Source organism: Entelurus aequoreus, linkage group LG21, assembly GCF_033978785.1.
Source record: "Entelurus aequoreus isolate RoL-2023_Sb linkage group LG21, RoL_Eaeq_v1.1, whole genome shotgun sequence".
NCBI classification, from domain to species: domain Eukaryota; kingdom Metazoa; phylum Chordata; class Actinopteri; order Syngnathiformes; family Syngnathidae; genus Entelurus; species Entelurus aequoreus.
The window spans coordinates 47,636,002-47,661,880 of NC_084751.1; the positions used below are offsets into that span (position 1 = coordinate 47,636,002).

Consider the following 25,879-nt stretch of genomic DNA (forward strand, 5'->3'; position numbering starts at 1 on the left):
AAAACAGGAACTAAAATAACAAAAACATGATCCAGACCACAGATCATGACATAAAGGCTTTTATAAATAATGTTGGTATGGTATATTGCAAAATGAAGAAAGACTACACCTACACCTCCGTATCAAACATGCAACTTGGTTACTTCCACCAGCATGGAACACAAACGTCGTGACATCATCTAAACTCCCATTTAAACGTTCACACACCGCACCGACATGTTCTACCAGGGATGAGGTGACAGAACAAAGGTAAATATGTGATGAATCGATCTGTGGCAGCGCAGGAGAAAGTTAAGTTGAAGTTTTGCTTCTCATTGCACATAACCGTGGTGCGTTCAAAGACCCCTGATTAAAGTTGGAAACAGAGGCCCAGGAGATGCACATTCAGTGTTTCCCACACATTAATTTATTTGTGGCGGCCCGCCACGAAAGAATTACGTCCGCCACAAATTTAAAAAAAAAAAAATATATATATATATATATATATATTTTTTTTTTGTCCTGTCCAGCTTCTCAGGCAAATCCTATAGTAGATGTAGATGCCCATATAGGCTGTTCACATTTACTTTACAAAAGAGAAGTGTAGGATACTTCTCTTGTTGCCTTATTTCTATTTGACCACTACTGTTTTCTGTTTATTTGTTACTGACTGTGGCAGGACACCTCTGCCTCTGTTTCACTTTATGTTGCTGGTAAATAATATGCTTGTAGTAGTAGGCTAAAGTTAAATGATTTAGTATGCACTAATTAAAGGGGCAGAGCTTTAAGAGACATTTTAGCTTTTATATTTTATAAGATATATTTTTTGTAAGAACCACAATTAATAAATATATTTCAGTGAATAACTTATTGTTCAAATCTGTATATAAATATGTACATAAAGTGTTGTAATTATATTGTAAAATGGATGGATGGATGGACGTTTAAAACAAAACTGTTATTATTAATTAGTAAGTATACATTTTTTGAGCCTTTTTAGAGAAAATCATATCATTGTAGTCAATTATGCAAATTGCTCGATGATGTCATGGTGACCACGCCCATGGCCACGCCCCCACCGCCACAGGTATCTTGGCAGTTTATGAGAAACACTGACTTTAGTGATAATATGATCGTACTAATAATGATGACTTCTGCACTTGAAATACGCTGCTAAAATACTGTAACTCAAGGTAATTCAGAATATAAACATTGTTGACTTCTTTTTACACTTTAACAGCAATTAACAAGTTAAAAATAGTGTTTTTAGGTCAGAATATAAACACATTTTGACATTTTGACTCACATGCCCTCTGTGTATTTTACATTTATTATCACTATGTCATTTTAATATTGTTGTGTATTTTCAATCCTTCCAATTGTGGATGTTAAAAGTTAAGTCAAAGTACCAACAAAAGGACTACAGATGGAAACGAGCACAGTGCTAAATGTGGTGCAGCCATCTTCTTAATGTAACCGCACATTGTCCTTCAAATAAACAAACACAAATGTGTTATTATGATTTGTATTATCGTATCTGATCATCTCGACTTTATAAGTGAAGGGAAATATTGTATATGTTATCTTTATAATCATATTCATGGTTGTTTATTTACATTCATTTTCTGGCCACTTTATATTGAATTTGTAAGCACTTTCTGTAAAAATCTTAAATATATATATATATATATATATATATATATATATATATTTATATGTATATTGGAGTGTGTGTTGTTAAAAATAGTGTTTCTAAGTCAGAATATAAACATTATTTACTTATTTTTACACTTTAACAGCAATTAAGTTTAAAAAAAAGTGTTTTTAAGTCAGAATATGAACATTGTTGATATCTATTTACGCTTTAAAAGTTGAAAATAGTGTTTTTAATTCAAAATATAAACATTGTTGACATTTTTTTACACTTTAACAGCAATTACATTAAAAATAGTGTTTTTGATTCAGAATATAAACATTGTTGCCTTTTTTTTACACTTTAACAGCAATTAACAAGTTAAAAATAGTGTTTTTAGTCAGAATATAAACAAATTTTGACATTTTTTTATACTTTAACAGCAAGTAAGTCAAAAATTGTGTTTTTAAGTCAGAATATAAACATTATTGACTTATTTTTACACTTTAACAGCAATTAAGTTAAAAAAAAAAGTGTTTTTAAGTCAGAATATGAACATTGTTGACTTCTATTTACACTTTAAAAGTTGAAAATAGTGTTTTTAATTCAGAATATAAACATTGTTGACTTCTTTTTACAATTAAACAGCAATTAACAAGTTAAAAAATAGTGTTTTTGGGTCAGAATATAAACACATTTTGACAATTTTTACACTTTAACAGCAATTAAGTTAAAAATTGTGTTTTTAAGTCAGAATATGATCATTGTTGACTTCTTTTTACGCTTTAAAAGCAATTACCAAGTTGAAAATAGTGTTTTTAATTCAGAATATGAATGAATGATAAATGGGTTATACTTGTATAGCGCTTTTTTACCTTCAAGGTACTCAAAGCGCTTTGACACTATTTCCACATTCACACACTGATGGCGGGAGCTGCCATGCAAGGCGCTAACCACCACCCATCAGGAGCAAGGGTGAAGCGTCTTGCTCAAGGACACAACGGACGTGACGAGGTTGGTAGAAGGTGGGGATCGAACCAGGAACTCTCAGGTTGCTGGCACGGCCACGCTCCCAACTGCGCCACGCCATCCCCAAACATAAACATAAACATTGTTGCCTTCTTATTACACTTTAACAGCAATTAACAAGTTAAAAATAGTGTTTCTAAGTCAGAATATAAACATTATTGACCTATTTTTACACTTTAACAGCAATTAAGTTAAAAAAAGTGTTTTTAAGTCAGAATATGAACATTGTTGACTTCTATTTACACTTTAAAAGTTGAACATAGTGTTTTTGATTCAGAATATAAACATTGTTGCCTTCTTTTTACACTTTAAAAGCAATTAACAAGTTAAAAATAGTGTTTTTAAGTCAGAATATAAACACATTTTGACATTTTTTTATACTTTAACAGCAATTAAGTCAAAAATAGTGTTTTTAAGTCAGAATATAAACATTATTGACTTATTTTTACACTTTAACAGCAATTAAGTTAAAAATTGTGTTTTTAAGTCAGAATATAAACATTATTGACTTATTTTTACACTTTACCAGCAATTAAGTTAAAAAAAAGTGTTTTTAAGTCAGAATATGAACATTGTTGACTTCTATTTACACTTTAAAAGTTGAAAATAGTGTTTTTAATTCAGAATATAAACATTGTTGACTTCTTTTTACACTTTAACAGCAATTAACAAGTTAAAAATAGTGTTTTTAGGTCAGAATATAAACACATTTTGACATTTTTTTACACTTTAACAGCAATTAAGTTAAAAATATTGTTTTTAATTCAGAATATAAACATTGTTGACTTCTTTTTTACAATTGAACAGCAATTAACAAGTTAAAAATAGTGTTTTTGGGTCAGAATATAAACAAATTTTGACATTGTTTTACACTTTAACAGCAATTAAGTTAAAAATTGTGTTTTTAAGTGAGAATATAAACATTATTGACTTATTTTTACACTTTAACAGCAATTAAGGTAAACATTGTGTTTTTAAGTCAGAATATGATCATTGTTGACTTCTTTCTACGCTTTAAAAGCAATTACCAAGTTGAAAATAGTGTTTTTAATTCAGAATATAAACATTGTTGACTTCTTATTACACTTTAACAGCAATTAACACGTTAAAAATAGTGTTTTCAAGTCAGAATATAAACATTGTTGACTTCTTTTTACGCTTTAAAAGCAATTACCAAGTTGAAAATAGTGTTTTTAATTCAGAATATAAACATGGTTGACTTCTTATTACATTTTAACAGCAATTAACACATTAAAAATAGTGTTTTTAAGTCATTTCATTTTTTTCCCCCATTTATTTATTTATTTCAGGCAATGACATAAAAAAAGTACAAAGTTGACAACACATAATGATATAAATTAATGTAGTGCAAAAGGTAATGTGTAGTATGTAATGCATGCAAGTCAGAATATAAACATTGTTGACTTCTTTTTACACTTTAACAGCAATTAACACGTTAAAAATAGTGTTTTTAAGTCAGAATATAAACATTTTTGACTTCTTTTTACACTTTAACAGCAATTAACACGTTAAAAATAGTGTTTTCAAGTCAGAATATAAACATTGTTGACTTCTTATTACACTTTAACAGCAATTAACACATTAAAAATAGTGTTTTTAAGTCATCTAATTTTTTTCCCCATTTATTTATTTATTTCAGGCAATGACATAAAAAAGTACAAAGTTGACAACACATAATGATATAAATTAATATAGTGCAAAAGGTAATGCATGCAAGTCAGAATATAAATCTTGTTGACTTCTTTTTACACTTTAACAGCAATTAACACATTAAAAATAGTGTTTTTAAGTCAGAATATAAACATTGTTGACTTCTTTTTACACTTTAACAGCAATTAACACGTTAAAAGTAGTGTTTTAAGTCAGAATATAAACGTTGTTGACTTCTATAGCTCTGTCATTTGAATTAAATGGTTTCTCTAAAAAGTAGGGGGATAAAAAAATCACATTTTAGGCCAGGCTCACTATAATATACCACTATATATATATCACTATAATAATTCCTTTTATGCATATTATGTGTGTGTGTGTGTGGGGGGGGAAACATTGGGTGTGGGCCCCCAGAATGTGGTGCTACGCCCCTGCTTGAACAAGGCAGACATTAGATGTTTGTTCCACACGACATCGTCAGACGCCAACTGAGAAAAAAGTGCACGTCACGCATGTGTTTGTGATAATGAAGCGCTCTCCTAAACCCGCCTATGCTCCTTTCTCTCATCTGGAGCAGAGACTTTCTCCTTCTCTCTCCTCTCTCTGTCTCATTTGACAAGCACATTTGCAGACAGTGCCCGAGGATAACAACCTCGTTTGACAGTCAATTAACCGTGAATAGTCAAAGCCAAAGCGGTTTGCATTACATAAATGGAAAATTAGATTATTTTTTTTCTCTCCTCTCTCTCTCTCTGGAAACAGAGAGAGTTTAAAGACAGTGGAGGTATGGGGTGGGGGAGGGGGGTGTGGGGGGGTCCTCAGAGGAGTCAGGCCTTCTAATCACGTCGAGCTTCGCCAGCGCCCAGGGAGACGTTTGGCAATCAGGGGGGAAAGGTGGTCTCATTTAATTTGTTTCGTGTAATTTTTGGAAATACATTCCACATTATGTGCGGGGATCATTACGGCGTGTGTGCGTGCGAGATATAAACGTTGGCACAGATGTCATAAAGCACTTTTAATGTCTTCCTGACAGATATAAAAAGGCAATAAGCCGTGATCTTTTTCAAACAGCAAGGCTTTTTTTTCTTCTCTTCCCCTCTCCTAAGCACCGAGAAAGGAGGGGGAAAAAAAAAAAGGCAATTATGTCTGCGGCGATATTGGTGCTGCTGATGTTTCCTTCTTGAACTATAACGGCCCCCTGGAGAGCCCAGGACTCGGCGACAACTCGGCTGCTAGGCCCCGTTTACACTAAGCCGGCTAAGGTTAGCCAATTAAACAATTGTGTTATTTCTATACAGCGAAGACAGACAGTATGTGTACACTGCACAAAGTCAGTGTTCAAAAACAAGAAAAAACAGGCAAAAATGAGGGGTATTTTATGTGAACTAAGCTAAATTATCTGCCAATAGAACAAGAAAATGTGGCTTGTCAAGACTTTGCAAAACAAGTAAAATTAGCTAACTTCAATGAACCCCAAAATAGCTTAAAATAAGTATATTCTCACTAATAACAAGTGCACTTTTCTTGGTAGAAAAAAAGAAGAGACCTTTTTGCTCAATATGTTGAAAAATATTCTTAAATGAAGTAAATGCTAGTGCCATTATCTTGACATAATGATATGCACTCGGCATTACATTTCTTCAAACCAGCAAACTTATACTAAAAACTAGTTTATTGTTCTTAATGGAAAGGCAACAAGGCAAGCGCTTGTTACTCTCGGGGTCTCCTAGCCGCTCAGGCTAATCATATTGTCTAAAAATGCATTTTTCCATGGATAACATGACATCATCGCGCCAAGTGCGTGCTCTTTCAGTCAATTAGTGCGCATATATACAGCCCGGCCCCCGGACAAAAATGTTTTTAATTGTAATTTTGAAGAATTTATCTGAATGTGCATGAACTATTTCTGTTCAAAATAGTTAGGAATGTCAAATGTTTAAATATTAACTGTCAGTTTACTGTACTGTGCCAACTGTACTACTATATGAGTACGTGTTTTCTATTGTTTCATTGAAAATAAAACAGCAAAGTCCATTTGGCTGTCATCTGTTTTAATTATGAGACACAATTGTGTCAAAGTCATGATTTTTTTATTTCATGCTTGAAGTAAGAAATGATGACTTTAAAAAAGTAGTTTTCTACTTGTGAGTGTTGATGACACAGCTTTGCAACACTTGATATTCTAGTTTCAAGCATGTTTTACTCAATATAGCTCATCAAATCTCAGCAACAAGCTGTAATATCTTACTGACATCATTTAGGAGCAAAACACTTAAAACAAGTAAAACACTCTAACATCAAATCTGCTTAGTGAGAAGAATGATCTTATCAGACAGAAAATAAGCAAATATCACCCTTATTTGACATATTTCATCTTACTGCAAAATCATATATATATATATATATATATATATATATATATATATATATATATATATATATATATATATATATATATATATATATATATATATATATATATATATATATATATATATATATATATATATATATATATATATATATATATATATATATATATATATATATATATATATATATATATATATATATATATATATATATATATATATATATATATATATATATATATTATTTTGTCCGATAATATCGGTCTGCCGATATTATCGGCCGATAAATGCGTTAAAATGTAATATTGGAAATTATCGGTATCGTTTTTTTTTATTATCAGTATCGGTGTTTTTTTTAAATTTTTTAAATTTATTTATTAAATCCACATAAAAAACACAAGATACACTTACAATTAGTGCACCAAGCCAAAAAACCTCCCTCCCCCATTTACACTCATTCACACAAAAGTGTTGTTTCTTTCGGTTATTAATATTCTGCTTCCTACATTATATATCAATATATATATCAATACAGTCTGCAAGGGATACAGTCCGTAAGCACACATGATTGTGCGTGCTGCTGCTCCACTAATAGTACTAACCTTTAACACTTCATTTTACAAATTTTCATTAATTACTAGTTTCTATGTAATTGTTTTTATATTGTTGTACTTTCTTTTGTATTCAAGAAAATGTTTTTAATTTATTTATCTTATTTTATTTGATTCATTTTTTTAAAAAGTACCTTATCTTCACCATACCTGGTTGTCCAAATTAGGCATAATAATGTGTTAATTCCACGACTGTATATATCAGTTGATATCTGTATCGGTTGATATCGGTATCGGTAATTAAAGAGTTGGACAATATCGGCATATCGGATATCGTCAAAAAGCCATTATCGGACATCCCTAATATATATATATATATTAGGGCTGCAACAACTAATCAATTAAATCGATTAAAATCGATTATAAAAATAGTTGCCAATTAATTTAGTCATCGATTCGTTGGATCTATGCTATGCGCATGCGCAGAGGTTTTTATTTTATTTTCTATTTTTTGTTTTTTTTACTAAACCTTTATTTATAAACTGCAACATTTACAAACAGCTGAGAAACAATAATCAAAATAAGTATTGTGCCAGTATGCTGTTTTTTTCCAATAAAATACTGGATAGGATAGAAATGTAGTTTGTCTCTTTTATCCGATTATTAATCGAAGTAATAATCGACAGATTAATTGATTATCAAATTAACCGTTAGTTGCAGCCCTAATATATATATATATATATATATATATATATATATATATATATATATATATATATATATATATATATATATATATATATATATATATATATATATATATATATATATATATATATATATATATATATATATATATATATACACTACCGTTCAAAAGTTTGGGGTCACCCAAACAATTTAGTGGAATAGCCTTCATTTGTAAGAACAAGAATAGACTGTGGAGTTTCAGATGAAAGTTCTCTTTTTCTGGCCATTTTGAGCGTTTAATTGAGCCCACAAATGTGATGCTCCAGAAACTCAATCTGCTCAAAGGAAGGTCAGTTTTGTAGCTTCTGTAAGGAGCTAAAGTGTTTTCAGATGTGTGAACATGATTGCACAAGGGTTTTCTAATCATCAATTAGCCTTCTGAGCCAATGAGCAAACACATTGTACCATTAGAACACTGGAGTGATAGTTGCTGGAAATGGGCCTCTATACACCTATGTAGATATTGCACCAAAAAGCAGACATTTGCAGCTAGAATAGTCATTTACCACATTAGCAATGTATAGAGTGTATTTCTGTAAAGTTAAGACTAGTTTAAAGTTATCTTCATTGAAAAGTACAGTGCTTTTCCTTCAAAAATAAGGACATTTACATGTGACCCCAAACTTTTGAACGGTAGTGTATATATATATATATATATATATATTAGGGCTGCAACAACTAATCGATTAAATCGATTAAAATCGATTATTAAAATAGTTGCCGATTAATTTAGTCATCGATTTGTTGGATCTATGCTATGCGCATGTGCAGAGGTTTTTATTTTTTTTACTAAACCTTTATTTATAAACTGCAACATTTACAAACAGCTGAGAAACAATAATCAAAATAAGTATGGTGCCAGTATGCTGTTTTTTTCCAATAAAATACTGGATAGGATAGAAATGTAGTTTGTCTCTTTTATCAGATTATTAATCGAAGTAATAATCGACAGATTAATCGATTATCAAATTAATCGTTAGTTGCAGCCCTAATATATATACAGTATATATAGATTCCTTGCGCACTAATTGACTGAAAGAGCACGCACTTGGCGCGATGATGTCATGTTATCCATGGAAAAATGCATTTTTAGACAATATGATTAGCCTGAGCGGCTATGAGACCCCGAGAGTAACAAGCGCTTGCCTTGTTGCCTTTCCATTAACAACAATAAACTAGTTTTTACTATAAGTTTGCTGCTTTCAAGAAATGTAATGCCGAGCGCATATCATTATGTCAAGATAATGGCACTAGCATTTACTTCATTTAAGAATATTTTTCAACATATTGAGCAAAAAGGTCTCTTTTTTTTCTATCAAGAAAAGTGCACTTGTTATTAGTGAGAATATACTTATTTTAAGCTATTTTGGGGTTCATTGAGGTTAGCTCATTTGACTTGTTTTGGAAAGTCTTGACAAGCCACATTTTCTTCTTCTATTGGCAGATAATTTTGCTTAGTTGAAGTAAAATACCCCTCATTTTTGTATTTTTTCCCCTTGTTTTTGAACACTGACTTTTTGCTGTGCACCTAACCTTATCCTTGTCCACACACACAAAATGCGCACGTCATAATCACCTCCAGTGTTGCTTTGTGTGCAAGTTCTTAAATGGAACTTATCTGAACAATATCCCGCTAATAAGCAGCTTAACGAGGGGAGAAGCGTCCACGTGCACACCTGTCCGCCTGGGGGTGGAAGTGGGGGGACCTTCTCCTCCAAATGAGGGATATTCTCCACTGAGATGACATTTTCAATGGAAAACATGCCGACTCCACGACTTTTATCCCCATTAAAATTGTAAATAGTGTACGGGAAACAAGCAAAATGGGAGGGCGCCGCGGGAAAGACGGGCAAAAAAATAGAGGATATTTCCCAGTCGAAACTTGCACAATCTAATAGGAGTACAGGCAGGTCGATACAGAGAGCCATCATCGACAAGGTAGTATCGGATCGATAATTCCTGTTAAATTTCACAAATATGTATTTTTTTATTGTGCCATATAGTGAAACCACACTAAACTACACTGTCATAAACATGTGCCATATAGTGAAACCACACTAAATAACACTGTCATGAACATGTGCCATATAGTGAAACCACACTAAACAACACTGTCATAAACATGTGCCATATAGTGAAACCACACTAAACTACACTGTCATAAACATGTGCCATATAGTGAAACCACACTAAACAACACTGTCATAAACATGTGCCATATAGTGAAACCACACTAAACTACACTGTCATAAACATGTGCCATATAGTGAAACCACACTAAACAACACTGTCATAAACATGTGCCATATAGTGAAACCACACTAAACAACACTGTCATAAACATGTGCCATATAGTGAAACCACACTAAACTACACTGTCATAAACATGTGCCATATAGTGAAACCACACTAAACAACACTGTCATAAACATGTGCCATATAGTGAAACCACACTAAACAACACTGTCATAAACATGTGCCATATAGTGAAACCACACTAAACTACACTGTCATAAACATGTGCCATATAGTGAAACCACACTAAACAACACTGTCATAAACATGTGCCATATAGCTAGCGAAACCACACCAAACTACACTGTCATAAACATGTACCATATAGTGAAACCACACTAAACAACACTGTCATAAACATGTGCCATATAGTGAAACCACACTAAACAACACTGTCATAAACATGTGCCATATAGTGAAACCACACTAAACAACACTGTCATAAATATGTGCCATATAGTGAAACCACACTAAGCAACACTGTCATAAACATGTGCCATATAGTGAAACCACACTAAACAACACTGTCATAAACATGTGCCATATAGTGAAACCACACTAAACAACACTGTCATAAACATGTGCCATATACTGAAACCACACTAAACAACACTGTCATAAACATGTGCCATATAGTGAAACCACACTAAACAACACTGTCATAAACATGTGCCATATAGTGAAACCACACTAAACAACACTGTCATAAACATGTGCCATATAGTGAAACCACACTAAACAACACTGTCATAAACATGTGCCATATAGTGAAACCACACTAAACGACACTGTCATAAGCATGTGCCATATAGTGAAACCACACTAAACAACACTGTCATAAACATGTGCCCTATAGCTAGCGAAACCACACCAAACTACACTGTCATAAACATGTGCCATATAGTGAAACCACACTAAACAACACTGTCATAAACATGTGCCATATAGTGAAACCACACTAAACTACACTGTCATAAATATGTGCCATATAGTGAAACCACACTAAACAACACTGTCATAAACATGTGCCATATAGTGAAACCACACTAAACAACACTGTCATAAACATGTGCCATATAGTGAAACCACACTAAACAACACTGTCATAAACATGTGCCATATAGTGAAACCACACTAAACAACACTGTCATAAACATGTGCCATATAGTGAAACCACAATAAACTACACTGTCATAAACATGTGCCATTTAGCTAGCGAAACCACACCAAACTACACTGTCATAAACATGTGCCATATAGTGAAACCACACTAAACTACACTGTCATAAATATGTGCCATATAGTGAAACCACACTAAACAACACTGTCATAAACATGTGCCATATACTGAAACCACACTAAACAACACTGTCATAAATATGTGCCATATAGTGAAACCACACTAAACAACACTGTCATAAACATGTGCCATATAGTGAAACCACACTAAACAACACTGTCATAAATATGTGCCATATAGTGAAACCACACTAAACAACACTGTCATAAACATGTGCCATATACTGAAACCACACTAAACAACACTGTCATAAACATGTGCCATATAGTGAAACCACACTAAACAACACTGTCATAAACATGTGCCATATAGTGAAACCACACCAAACTACACTGTCATAAACATGTGCCATATAGCGAAACCACACCAAACTACACTGTCATAAACATGTGCCATATAGTGAAACCACACTAAACAACACTGTCATAAACATGTGCCATATAGTGAAACCGCTGTAAACAACACTGTCATAAACATGTGCCATATAGCGAAACCACACCAAACTACACTGTCATAAACATGTGCCATATAGTGAAACCACACTAAACAACACTGTCATAAACATGTGCCATATAGTGAAACCACACTAAACTACACTGTCATAAACATGTGTCATATAGTGAAACCACACCAAACTACACTGTCATAAGCATGTGCCATATAGCGAAACCACACCAAACTACACTGTCATAAACATGTGCCATATAGTGAAACCACACTAAACAACACTGTCATAAACATGTGCCATATAGTGAAACCGCTGTAAACAATACTGTCATAAACATGTGCCATATAGTGAAACCACACTAAACAACACTGTCATAAACATGTGCCATATAGTGAAACCACACTAAACAACACTGTCATACACATGTGCCATATAGTGAAACCACACCAAACAACACTGTCATAAACATGTGCCATATAGTGAAACCACACTAAACAACAATGACAAACACATTTTGGGAGAATGTTTGCAGCGCAACACAACATAAACACAACAGAACAAATTCCCAGAATTCCCTGCAGCACCAACTCTTCCGGGACGCTACACAATATTGAATTAGAAGAGTGTGAAGGCAAGTATATGGGTGTTGTTTCATACATAGGTGGCTCTGGTAATGTTAAAATCCTTATTTGAAAAGTTTTGTATTCATTCTCATATGAAAATATTACATTTATGATTAATAATTCCTACTTTGCATAAATTCACTTACCACAATCTGGCCCGGCATTAATTTCTGTAGTATTAAATAATATTTTTTTGTTTTGTTTTCGCAATATGTTCTTGGCTGGGGGGGAACTCAAAGGGTTTGAATGAGAGAAAACTGTAGGTTTTGCTTTTATTTACTTATTTTTGCAGTATTGATTTCGATCAATTGTGTATTATAACAGGGAAAATTAGGTACTATTTTGTTGAAATTGTTTTTAAATTGTTAAATTGTTTACAAATACTGTAGGTTTGCTGATAAATAAATACAAAAATCCAAATTTAAAAAGTGTGATTAATCAGATTTAAAAAAGTAATCAGCACTAAGAAAAAATAATTTTTATTTTTTTGCCTAACAACTCATAATCAAACAATTTAAAGCAAAAATGACAAAATCATTTAATGAGCTTGACAAATTCCAAGTGTCGGTATCAGCCTGTAGACTTTAGGCGACTTGGTATCGGATCAATGCCCACAGTTGGCCAATTAAAGATGTCGGAATTAAAAACAACAGCAAAAATGTATGAAAGAAGACTAAAAAGGCGTAAAGTAACGACACAAGACGGACATTTTAATACCATTAACTAATAACTATACACGTTTTCTTTTTACCTATAACACAAAGTTTATTTATTTATTTAATCAGTGTGTGAATGTGTGTGTGTGAATGGGTGAATGTGGAAATAGTGTCAAAGCGCTTTGAGTTCCTTAAAAAAAGGTAGAAAAGCGCTATACAAGTACAACCCATTTACCATTTACCATTGACTTTTTGACTTGGTACAAAAAGTTTGGACATACCTAAAAATTTTGATTGACATTTTCTGACAGATTTGGGGATACAATTGTGATAGTGTTTTTTCAGTTTTTTAGTTGTGAAAACTTGCATCCTAGAGCAGGCCTGGGCAATTATTTTGGCTCGGGGGCCAAATTTAGAGAAAATATTTTTGTCTGGTAGCCGGTATATCTATTTTTCAGGAAAAACTAATACAGAACCTCACAATAAAGTCTGATTGAATGCTAAAAATGTTATGACAGACCGCCTTAAAAACGGAATGGAATTTTAATTTTTTCTATGAACGATAAAACCCTGAATATTGAGAACATATGAACGTCACACCCCCTCTCAATCCACATATTTTACAATCAAGCCACACCCACACTGCTTGGTGCCTCGTCTGACCTGCTGTGACGTAGATTACCATAGTAACTAGTAGGGTTGTACGGTATACAGGTATTAGTATAGTACCGCGATACTAATGAATCATATTCGGTACCATACCGCCTCTGAAAAGTACCGGTCCACCGCACCCTAAGATTTGTTGTTAAAATATAGCCAACAATGACATTTTTTCTGGTCCCCTTTATTTAGAAAAGTACCGAAAAGTATTGAAATAATATTGGTATCAGGACAACACTAGTCACTAAAATATCATGCAAAAGCACAGATTCCAACCATTGAAATACTTTGTATAGTTCAAGACTTACGGTCCTTAGAAAACATCACTGCACATCATAATGGCAGCTACACTTTCCATCTTAAAGATATAAAAAAAATTATTTGGGAATGCCCGGCGGGCCAGATTGAAAAGCTTAACGGGCCGCATGTGGCCCCCGGGCCTTCATTTGCCCAGGTCTGTCCTAGAGGGTTGCAACAATGTAAGAAAGACCATAATAATAATAATAATAATGAGTGTATGAATGCATTCACTCACACACACTTTGGTGCACTGAAGGCCATGAAAGATTTGGTCAAATCCAAATACAGTCTTGTAAAATTGACAAATAAATGATTGAATTGCTTTAATCTCAACATTGCTTGACAACATTTAGAAAAGTGAAAAATGACAAAACCCACCTGAGCTTTCCCTCCAGTAGTCCGGCGCTGACGTCTCGGTGTCTCCTCCGAAGAAGCCGTTCTGCTCTTTGTTGTCCTCCACTGTTTGTTGAGCTGCTGTCATAAAAGCACAAAGCAGAGGACATTTTTAGAGTTATTATGAGAGCAGCACATCGTGACATTTTATTATTCTCAATGTGAAACAAAGATGACTTATAAAACTCACCTGAAATGTCTTTGGTTGCGTAGGCGGGTAGTCCTTCATTTCTGTTTTTGTCCACCTGGGGATCACATTTTTGAAGCAATTAGTGACAACATTTCTGTTTGTTTACTTTATGCAATACTTGTCAAAATAATGCATGGACACTAAGAAGTTATTAATGCAATGTCAACAGCTTAAAGATGAGACTTGTTCTAACAGGCTGAGGACAAACACCGTCACTAAAGTCTATTCTAATGGGGGTCAGAGTGTTTGGAGTCCTAGTCTTCTAGTGGGGATCAGAGTGTTTGGAGTCTTAGTATTCTAGTGGGGATCAGAGTGTTTGGAGTCCTAGTATTCTAGTGGGGATCAGAGTGTTTGGAGTCTTAGTATTCTAGTGGGGATCAGAGTGTTTGGAGTCCTAGTATTCTAGTGGGGATCAGAGTGTTTGGAGTCTTAGTATTCTAGTGGGGATCAGAGTGTTTGGAGTCCTAGTATTCAAGTGGGGATCAGACTGTTTGGAGTCCTAGTATTCTAGTGGGGATCAGAGTGTTTGGAGTCCTAGTATTCTCGTGGGGATCAGACTGTTTGGAGTCCTAGTATTCTAGTGGGGATCAGAGTGTTTGGAGTCCTAGTATTCTAGTGGGGATCAGAGTGTTTGGAGTCCTAGTATTCTAGTGGGGATCAGAGTGTTTGGAGTCCTAGTATTCTAGTGGGGATCAGAGTGTTTGGAGTCCTAGTATTCTAGTGGGGATCAGAGTGTTTGGAGTCCTAGTATTCAAGTGGGGATCAGACTGTTTGGAGTCCTAGTATTCTAGTGGGGATCAGAGTGTTTGGAGTCCTAGTATTCTCGTGGGGATCAGAGTGTTTGGAGTCCTAGTATTCTAGTGGGGATCAGAGTGTTTGGAGTCTTAGTATTCTAGTGGGGATCAGAGTGTTTGGAGTCTTAGTATTTTAGTCAGGATCAGAGTGTTTGGAGTCCTAGTGTTCAAGTGGGGATCAGAGTGTTTGGAGTCTTAGTATTTTAGTCAAGATCAGACTGTTTGGAGTCCTAGTATTCTAGTGGGGATCAGAGTGTTTGGAGTCTTAGTATTCTAGTAGGGCTCAGAGTGTTTGGAGTCCTAGTATTTTAGTGGGGATCAGAGTGTTTGGAGTCTTAGTATTCTAGTGGGGATCAGAGTGTTTGGAGTCTTAGTATTCTAGTGGGGATCAGAGTGTTTGGAGTCTTAGTATTCTAGTGGGGATCAAAGTGTTTGGAGACCTAGTATTGTAGTGGGGATCAGAGTGTTTGGAGTCTTAGTATTCTAGTGGGGATCAGAGTGTTTGGAGTCCTAGTATTCTAGTGGGGATCAGAGTGTTTGGAGTCCTAGTCTTCTAGTGGGGATCAGACTGTTTGGAGTCCTAGTATTGTAGTGGGGATCAGAGTGTTTGGAGTCTTAGTATTCTAGTCGGGATCAGAGTGTTTGGAGTCCTAGTATTCTAGTGGGGATCAGAGTGTTTGGAGTCTTAGTATTCTAGTCGGGATCAGAGTGTTTGGAGTCCTAGTATTCTAGTGGGGATCAGAGTGTTTGGAGTCCTAGTATTCTAGTGGGGATCAGAGTGTTTGGAGTCTTAGTATTCTAGTGGGGATCAGAGTGTTTGGAGTCCTAGTATTCAAGTGGGGATCAGACTGTTTGGAGTCCTAGTATTCTAGTGGGGATCAGAGTGTTTGGAGTCCTAGTATTCTCGTGGGGATCAGAGTGTTTGGAGTCCTAGTATTCTAGTGGGGATCAGAGTGTTTGGAGTCTTAGTATTCTAGTGGGGATCAGAGTGTTTGGAGTCTTAGTATTTTAGTCAGGATCAGAGTGTTTGGAGTCCTAGTGTTCAAGTGGGGATCAGAGTGTTTGGAGTCTTAGTATTTTAGTCAAGATCAGACTGTTTGGAGTCCTAGTATTCTAGTGGGGATCAGAGTGTTTGGAGTCTTAGTATTCTAGTAGGGCTCAGAGTGTTTGGAGTCCTAGTATTTTAGTGGGGATCAGAGTGTTTGGAGTCTTAGTATTCTAGTGGGGATCAGAGTGTTTGGAGTCTTAGTATTCTAGTCGGGATCAGAGTGTTTGGAGTCCTAGTATTCTAGTGGGGATCAGAGTGTTTGGAGTCCTAGTATTCTAGTGGGGATCAGAGTGTTTGGAGTCTTAGTATTCTAGTGGGGATCAGAGTGTTTGGAGTGCTAGTATTCAAGTGGGGATCAGACTGTTTGGAGTCCTAGTATTCTAGTGGGGATCAGAGTGTTTGGAGTCCTAGTATTCTCGTGGGGATCAGAGTGTTTGGAGTCCTAGTATTCTAGTGGAGATCAGAGTGTTTGGAGTCTTAGTATTCTAGTGGGGATCAGAGTGTTTGGAGTCTTAGTATTTTAGTCAGGATCAGAGTGTTTGGAGTCCTAGTATTCTAGTGGGGATCAGAGTGTTTGGAGTCCTAGTATTCTAGTGGGGATCAGAGTGTTTGGAGTCTTAGTATTCTAGTAGGGCTCAGAGTGTTTGGAGTCCTAGTATTTTAGTGGGGATCAGAGTGTTTGGAGTCTTAGTATTCTAGTCGGGATCAGAGTGTTTGGAGTCCTAGTATTCTAGTGGGGATCAGAGTGTTTGGAGTCCTAGTATTCTAGTGGGGAACAGAGTGTTTGGAGTCTTAGTATTCTAGTGGGGATCAGAGTGTTTGGAGTCTTAGTATTTTAGTCAGGATCAGAGTGTTTGGAATCCTAGTGTTCAAGTGGGGATCAGACTGTTTGGAGTCCTAGTATTCTAGTGGGGATCAGAGTGTTTGGAGTCCTAGTATTCTAGTAGGGCTCAGAGTGTTTGGAGTCCTAGTATTTTAGTGGGGATCAGAGTGTTTGGAGTCCTAGTATTCTAGTCGGGATCAGAGTGTTTGGAGTCCTAGTGTTCAAGTGGGGATCAGACTGTTTGGAGTCCTAGTATTCTAGTGGGGATCCGAGTGTTTGGAGTCCTAGTATTCTAGTAGCGCTCAGAGTGTTTGGAGTCCTAGTATTTTAGTGGGGATCAGAGTGTTTGGATTCTTAGTATTCTAGTCGGGATCAGAGTGTTTGGAGTCCTAGTATTCTAGTAGGGCTCAGAGTGTTTGGAGTCCTAGTATTCTAGTGGGGAACAGAGTGTTTGGAGTCTTAGTATTCTAGTAGGGCTCAGAGTGTTTGGAGTCCTAGTATTCTAGTGGGGAACAGAGTGTTTGGAGTCTTAGTATTCTAGTAGGGCTCAGAGTGTTTGGAGTCCTAGTATTCTAGTGGGGATCAGAGTGTTTGGAGTCTTAGTATTCTAGTAGGGCTCAGAGTGTTTGGAGTCCTAGTATTCTAGTGGGGAACAGAGTGTTTGGAGTCTTAGTATTGTGGGGATCAGAGTGTTTGGAGTCCTAGTATTGTAGTGGGGATCAGAGTGTTTGGAGTCCTGGTGCTCCTCTCAGATCTCATCACTGCCTGCTGCTGCACCATTTCAATAATAATGAGCTCATGTGGCCTGCGGGCATATTTACGTTTTTGAAAGCCAGCTCTTCTCTGTGAGGCGGCGTGGAGCTGGAGAGCGGCAGGCTGGCGGGCGAGGAGGCGGGCAGGCTGGGGGACTCCAAGCGGATGGGGTCCACAGGGGAGGGAGGGGAGGCGCTCCCCCTCGCTTTCCCCCTCTCCTCCCCGCCGCTGTTGCTCAGGAACAAGTTAGTTTGAGTCTGAGTGGGGCGGCCGGCGAAGCTCCCCTCGTCCTCTTCGTCGTCCTGCTTGGAGGACTCCACGTCCACCTCGCCGTCCTCCTCGCTGTCGCCTCCCTCGGCTTCCCCGCTCTCGCTGGCGTAGCTGCAGCTGCTCCCGGGCGAGAGCCGCGAGTGGCGGTCCGAGCCGGCCGCCATGACCCCGAGCTCTTCGTCCGCGTTGCCGTGAAGCTTCGCCATGCTCTCCGCGTCCTTGACGACGGGACGGAACGCCGAGCCGTAGCTGGGCTTCCTGGCTTGAAGACCGGGGTTGTCCAGGAGTTTAAGCCAGCTCTCGGAGGTCACGGGCCGCAGGTCAGGGGTCACCATCGTGCAGTCGGGATCGAAGAGGCCGGATCTTGAAGCGGCGCTCGCGTTGCTGGGGGTCATGTTTGTGTTGAGGGCGTTTCCGTTGCCGGGCTCGGACGAGTCGGAGAGATCCAGGAAGGCCTGCCTGAGGGAGGGGTTGTCTGCCAGGGAGGAGAGGCTGGGCTGGGGCTGCAGGTAGGTGGGCACCGGGATGCCCCCCGCTGCCCTCGGGGGCCAAAACATGCAGAAGGGAGGATAAAAAGTGTCCTTACGTCCGGGCCATAAAAGACCCGACAATCCCGTCCCTTTGTGCCCGGCCGTGACGTCGCCGTCCTCCTTCTTCTGCTGGCACAGGCCGAAGGCGGGGAAGGGGTAGGGGGAGGGGAAGAGCGACGTGGGGGGGAACTTTTGGAGCATCCCGAAGCCTTTGCTGGGCACGGGGATGACGGGGTAGCGCGGGGTCTTGCGAGGGGACAAACCGCCCCCGTCCAGCTCCTCTTCGTCGTCAAAGTGGGCCCGTTTCTGAGGACCGAGGTCGCCCGCCATCATGTGAGGGCCGGGCATCGTCTTCAAGGACGAACAATGACTCGAGGAAGGCAACGCCCTCTTCCGACTGCCGCCGTTAAACATGGCCTTCACGTCCTCCCAGGCGTAGACCAACTCGTCGGCCGGGTGTTTGTCGCTGAGTTTGAGGTGCCGCCGCCAGGAGTTGAAGTTGGCGGCGTCCGGCTGGGTGTACTTGGCGTCCGGCGTGCGGTGGGAGTGGAAGATGAACTTGTTGGGGGAGAAGTACATGTTGCAGAAGGAGCACTTGATGCACTTGGCCCGGGAGCTGTTGTAGCGGGCGGGGATGAAGTTACCGCGGCAACCCCAGGCGCACTCGTGCGTCACGTCGAAGGCGAAGTTGTCGGGCAGTTTGGGCGGCATGTTCTCGCCCAGGAAGGACTTGCACAGGCGCTCGGCCTCGCGTTTGGTGATCATGCCGCAGCGGCGCGAGGAGATGGGCATGGCGCCCGCGCGGCGGAGGATCTCCAACTGCACGGGCGTGCACTGGACGCAGGTGATGCCCAGCGCCACGCGGCGGTTGTGGATCTCGTTGTAGCTGTAGTTCTTCAGCAGCGTGTTGGAGATCTGCGCCAAGCAGAGCCTCTCGATGTTGTCGATGACCAGCGAGACGATGGGCACGCCGTACAGGATGACCTGGCCCACCTGGTTGGGTTTGAGGGGCGAGGAGGAGGGCGAGGATAAGGAAGATGAAGAGTGATGGTGGGCGGGCCTGGGCGGAGTCAGCGCTTCCTGCGGGTAGGCGCCTGCGGGGCTCGTCATGATGATGTCGCTGTTGGAAAGGTGAGACTTGTCCATGCTGGCGGAACAACCTGCAGACACAAAGGAGGGAAAAATAAAATAATGAAATATTAATGATATTGTCATGAAAAGTCTCACAATTGATGTTAACAATTACATTCTATTGAGTTTCCAATGACCAAACGATCACTATTTTTTAAGATTATCATTTTTAATTCATCCATTGTTTTAAAAAAAAAAAAAAAGTTCTATTAATTATGAAATATTTTTTAGGGAAAAGTATTGTTTAAAAAAGTTAAGAATAATTGTTAAGCATGTTTTGTATTATTATTATTAAAATCAAACACACACACACACACACACACACACACACACACACACACACACACACACACACACACACACACACACACACACACACACACACACACACACACACACACACACACACATATATATATTTACATATATATGTATTTATAGTTAAGTATTATTATTATTAATATGTATTTATAATTAAGTATTATTATTATTATATTAGTGGCACTATGCATTTTTAGGTGATAAAAGAGTGATGAATTTAGAACAAATTGCTATTCACTTCTCCATTTAAGATGTTAAGATGACAACACACTTTGCCTTTAAACATAATTATTCTACAATTTGTCTCTATATGTTTTTGCCTGCAAAACACTTCCACGCAGAATATTTAAATATCACTTCAGATATTCAATAAAACGCGCATCCCTCATTTAAAATCCGTCTGTTGAAACTACCACTAAAGTTGTACCGTATTTTCCTGCAAAGTATTTGTTTGTTAAAAGTTTATACTCAAGTTATTTCAAGCGTATTATTATTTTATAATAGGTGTAGGAAAAAAAAGAAACATGATTGGGTTATTCCGGCCTGCGAAGACGTTCTAGTTTTAAAATAGTCTTATTTCAGCAAATGGGCAGGTTTTATATTTCATGTACAAAACACTCAACTGTTAACTTTGACAGTCAAAACAAACGTAAAATTACAATTGAATAAATTATTACTTAACGACCGAATGATTGCGAACTGAAAATAGACAGCAGGGAATGTAAATATTAGACATTTCTATTTGATGATACATATTTGATGTCAGATTAATATATTTTTCTGCGTGTTTCTGTCAATATCCTTCAATATGTTGCGCAAATACAAACCAAGTGAAATAATTGTGCAATTATTGAAATGTTTTATGTGCAACAATTGTAATCATCGAAATGTTCTATTTCCCCCCGCACTGCTAAATCTCATAATTCAGAGAGGATCAAAATACAAGACAAACACTTTCTTATCAATGTAACCATTTAGAATGACATCATCATGTAATCATTTACAATGACATCATCATTAAAAAAAAAGAGAGTTACCTCAATTAGAGTCGCGTCCTCCAAGTTGTCGCAATTCTTCTTCTTTTTAATCCTTTTCACTCTCACAAATCATTTGTCCGACATAGCGGCTGATTTGGAAAAAGCGGCAAATCGAAAGTAAAAGTAGTTTTGGCGGGACCTTGTCACATGTGACTAAATTGTGGACGCGCGCGCCGCTTTTATTCGCCTTTAAAGAGGTGGCGCGCGCGCACTTAATCCCCCCCCCCCCTCTCTCCCTCTCTCCCTCTCTCTCCCCCCCACTCTCTCTCCTCCCAGTTTGATTGACGTGCGGCGCGTTCTTAAGCCGCCACCTTTAAAAACCAACACAATAAAAGGTGAACAAAAAACACGTGACAATATAATTACACGGGTCTGACCCCCAAAAGGGACAAGCGGTAGGAAATGGATGGAAGGATGGATGGTTTACAACATTTGCGGCGGAAGTAATAATCAAGTGGGTTAAAATATGGAAAAAAGGCTTCAGAATCCCCGTGGAGATTTGAGCAGAACACGTGACTCTACTAAATGTATGTTGTTTATTATAATGAAAGTGAAACCACTCCTGCGTTATAAACAGCAGGGCCTGCTTAACAAATCACGTTTAAAAACCCTAAAAGAAGCAAATATGTGTCAATGTCATCATTTCAATGAACATTTTCTAAATAATACACAAAGGCCCTAAATAAGTAAGTGGTCCCCAACCTTATTTTGCACCACGGGACCGCTTTATTGTAGGCATTATTTTTAGGGACCGACTTTCCCATACCATACCATACCATACCATACCATACCATACCATACCATACCATACCAACTTTATTTATAAAGCCCTTTAAAACAACCACATGTTTGAATAACAAAGGCTGTTCACCACAAAGAAATACAGGCAAAGGACAGACTAAAAATACCATTTAAAACAGAGGTAAAATACACAATATATACATATATATACATACATACATACATACACATACAGTATATATATATAGAAATTAAGGATGTCCGATAATGGTTTTTTTGCCGATATCCAATATTGTCCAACTCTTGATTACCGATACCGATATATACAGTCGTGGAATTACCACATTATTATGCTTAATTTGGACAACCAGGTATGGTGAACATAAGGTCCTTTTTTAAAAAAAAAATCAAAAATAAAATAAGATAAATAAATTAAAAACATTTTCTTGAATAAAAAAGAAAGTAAAACAATATAAAAACAGTTACATAGAAACTAGTAATGAATGAAAATGAGTGAAATGAAGTGTTAAAGGTTAGTACTATTAGTGGAGCAGCAGCACGCACAATCATGTGTGCTTACGGACTGTATCCCTTGCAGACTGTATTGATATATATTGATATATAATGTAGGAAGCAGAATATTAATAACAGAAAGAAACAACCCTTTTGTGTGAATGAGTGTAAATGGGGGAGGGAGGTTTTTTGGCTTGGTGCACTAATTGTAAGTGTATCTTGTGTTTTTAATGTGGATTTAATACAAAAATAAAAGAATAAAAATAAATAAAAACGATACCGATAATAAAAAAACGATACCGATAATTTCCGATATTACATTTTAAAGCATATTATCTCTAATATACACATATACATATGCACATAGAAAAAGCCAAATACAAATTATCTTAAGAGCAATTGGTTATAAGCAGTTAAAAAGTTAAAAACAGTTTAAACTCTCATTTCCACTCAAATACAGCAAAAATAAGCGCATGAAAAAACAGAAGTCACTATAACGTTGAATTAGTTTGAGCCCTGGGCTTGTTTCTTTGCAATGAAATGCAGATGGAAATCAACCTTTGGCTACAATCTTGTCGCATTCATATTTGATATGTTCCTTGATGTGCATTGTGTCATGTCACAAAGTTGTCACATATACCGTATTTTTCGGACTATAAGTCGCAGTTTTTTCCATAGTTTGGCCGGGGGTGCGACTTATACTCAGGAGCGACTTATGTGTGAAAAGATTAACACAATAACGTAAAATATGAAATAATATTATTGATGTCATTGACGTAAGAGACTAGACGTATAAGATTTCATGGGATTTAGCGATTAGGAGTGACAGATTGTTTGGTAAACGTATAGCATGTTCTATATGTTATAGTTATTTGAATGACTCTTACCATAATATGTTACGTTAACATACCAGTTGGTTATTTATGCCTCATATAACGTACACTTATTCAGCCTGTTGTTCACTATTCTTTAGACATTTTAAATTGCCTTTCAAATGTCTATTCTTGCTGTTGGCTTTTATCAAATACATTTCCCCCAAAAATGCGTCTTATACTCCAGTGCCACTTATATGTTTTTTTCCTTCTTTATTATGCATTTTCGACCGGTGCGACTATATGACTTATACTCCGGAAAATACGGCATAACAAATGGTAACTTCCTATCAGGAATATTATTGTACATCTACAGTATAAACAAGCATATTTATTGGTGTGTCCAGTGGGACAGGCCAAAGTTAAGTTGGAGAAAATGCAGTCCTTTATAAATTATTGAATGTTTTCCTGCGGCCTGGTAGCAAAATGCGTCACGGACCGGTACCGGTCCCCCGGACCGGTGGTTGGAGACCACTGCCTTAAATGATGACGATGTACATGTTTACAACTTTGTAGGCCTAGTTCAGTGGTCTGCAACCCAACATGTTGAAAGAGCCATATTGGACCAAAAATACAAAAACAAATCTGTCTGGAGCCACAAAAAATGAAAGATAGTGTGTCATGAGATATACATTGAATTAAGAGGACTTAAAGGAAACTAAATGAGCTCAAATATAGCTACAAATGAGGCATGATGATGCAATATGTACATATAGCTAGCCTAAATAGCATGTTAGCATCGATTAGCTGGCATTAATGCAGTGACAAAACATGTCTGATTAGCACTCCACACAAGTCAACAACATCAACAAAACTCACCTTTGTGCACTCACGCACAACGTTAAAAGTTTGGTGGACAAAATGAGAGAGAAAAAGAAGTGGCAAAAAGCACGTTTATAAATGTAAACAAACTAGGGTGAGTTCAAGGACCGCCAACATTAGTAGGACAAAACGGCACTCGCCAAATACTCGAACCAGTGAAGCATGTTTAATACAAACAATGTGCTTTATATCAATTAGGGAGGTTTGTGTCATGTTTCTCCTCCTATATTACAACAAAATATATTTTTTCCTCCTCATCTTTTTCCATTTTTCATACATTTATGAAAAAGCTCCAGCGAGCCACTAGGGCGGCGCTAAAGAGCTGCATGCGGCCTAGTTGATGGTCCCGTCACGTGACTAGAACATGGCTGGATGGATATTTATTATTTTATTTTGCAATGTTTCCGCTGTTGCATGATGATTGTTTGGATTGTGCTGTCAGTGTATCAAGCATGTGAGTGAAAATAAAAATGTATTATTAGTTCCAACGTCAACGTGCAGAAGGTTCCAGATGAAATAAGGTGGACGTGAGCCGCTCAGTTCTGCACTTGCTCTCCTTAAAGCTGCTCAATTACTGCAGCCACTAAAAATATGCAGCCAAATTACAGATGGGAGAGTGCGGGCAGACCTAAATATAAAAGGATGTAACCCAGATTGTGTGTGTTGTTAATTAGTAGGACATGATATCAAGTTTGAAATTGTGGAATTAAGTCAAAGTTGAGCAACATTTTCTATTATATTTAATTCTATCTAGCAGTGGTTAAAGGGCACATTCTCTTTTTTTTTTTTTTTTTTTTTTTTTTTTTAAAGCCCTGATCTTAAATGAACCCCATCTGCTCCGTTTCAAAGCAATTTACCTTGTCACAGAGCGCGCTTTTCTGTGGGGGCGGGGCCACGGCTGAGTGACGTCACAACAAAGGCAGCAATATAAATAAACAAGTATCATATATGTCGAATAGAATAGAAATTAAACGGTGTTTTGAACGTAGTTATTGTTTTTCGACACTGCATTTTTTTTTTCAGCTTAATTTTTTTATATTTCAAAATAAAATTATTCTTCTTCAAAAAGAAAAAAAAAAAGGTTTGTGGTAATTTTTCTGTTTTTGTACTTATTTTGATTATTATTATTTTCAAATGTTGCAATTTATAAATAAAGATTTACAAAATAAATAAAAAATAAATTAATTAATTGCTGTAATTAATAAATTTGCTGAACTTGTGTGAGCCTATGGCTTTGCACTTTGTTATATATATATATATATATATATATATATATATATATATATATATATATATATATATATATATATATATAGCATTTTATTTTAGTTACTTTATTGAGTTTACAACCCCCTGTCGCTGTTTTGTACTGTT

The 25,879-nt window shown here is 37.0% G+C and overlaps 1 protein-coding gene across 3 annotated transcripts in view; it reads right to left on the reverse strand.

Moving 5' to 3' along the window:
- Nucleotides 1-24,556, reverse strand: part of skor2 (SKI family transcriptional corepressor 2) — a 33,945-nt gene extending 9,389 nt beyond the window's left edge. Inside the window, exons 1-4 of one of the 3 annotated variants that reach the window (XM_062032243.1) lie at nt 24,503-24,556; nt 18,337-20,228; nt 14,851-14,905; nt 14,646-14,741 (exon numbers count right to left, since the gene is read on the reverse strand). In XM_062032243.1, coding sequence (XP_061888227.1) covers nt 14,646-14,741; nt 14,851-14,905; nt 18,337-20,214 — 2,029 coding nt within the window. In that variant the 5' untranslated portion in view covers nt 20,215-20,228; nt 24,503-24,556. Of the gene's footprint in view, nt 1-14,645; nt 14,742-14,850; nt 14,906-18,336; nt 20,229-21,557; nt 21,695-24,502 lie in introns of those variants that run through there. The other 2 variants (XM_062032244.1, XM_062032242.1) reach the window with 2 other exon arrangements.
- Between the last annotated feature and the right edge of the window lie 1,323 nt (nt 24,557-25,879).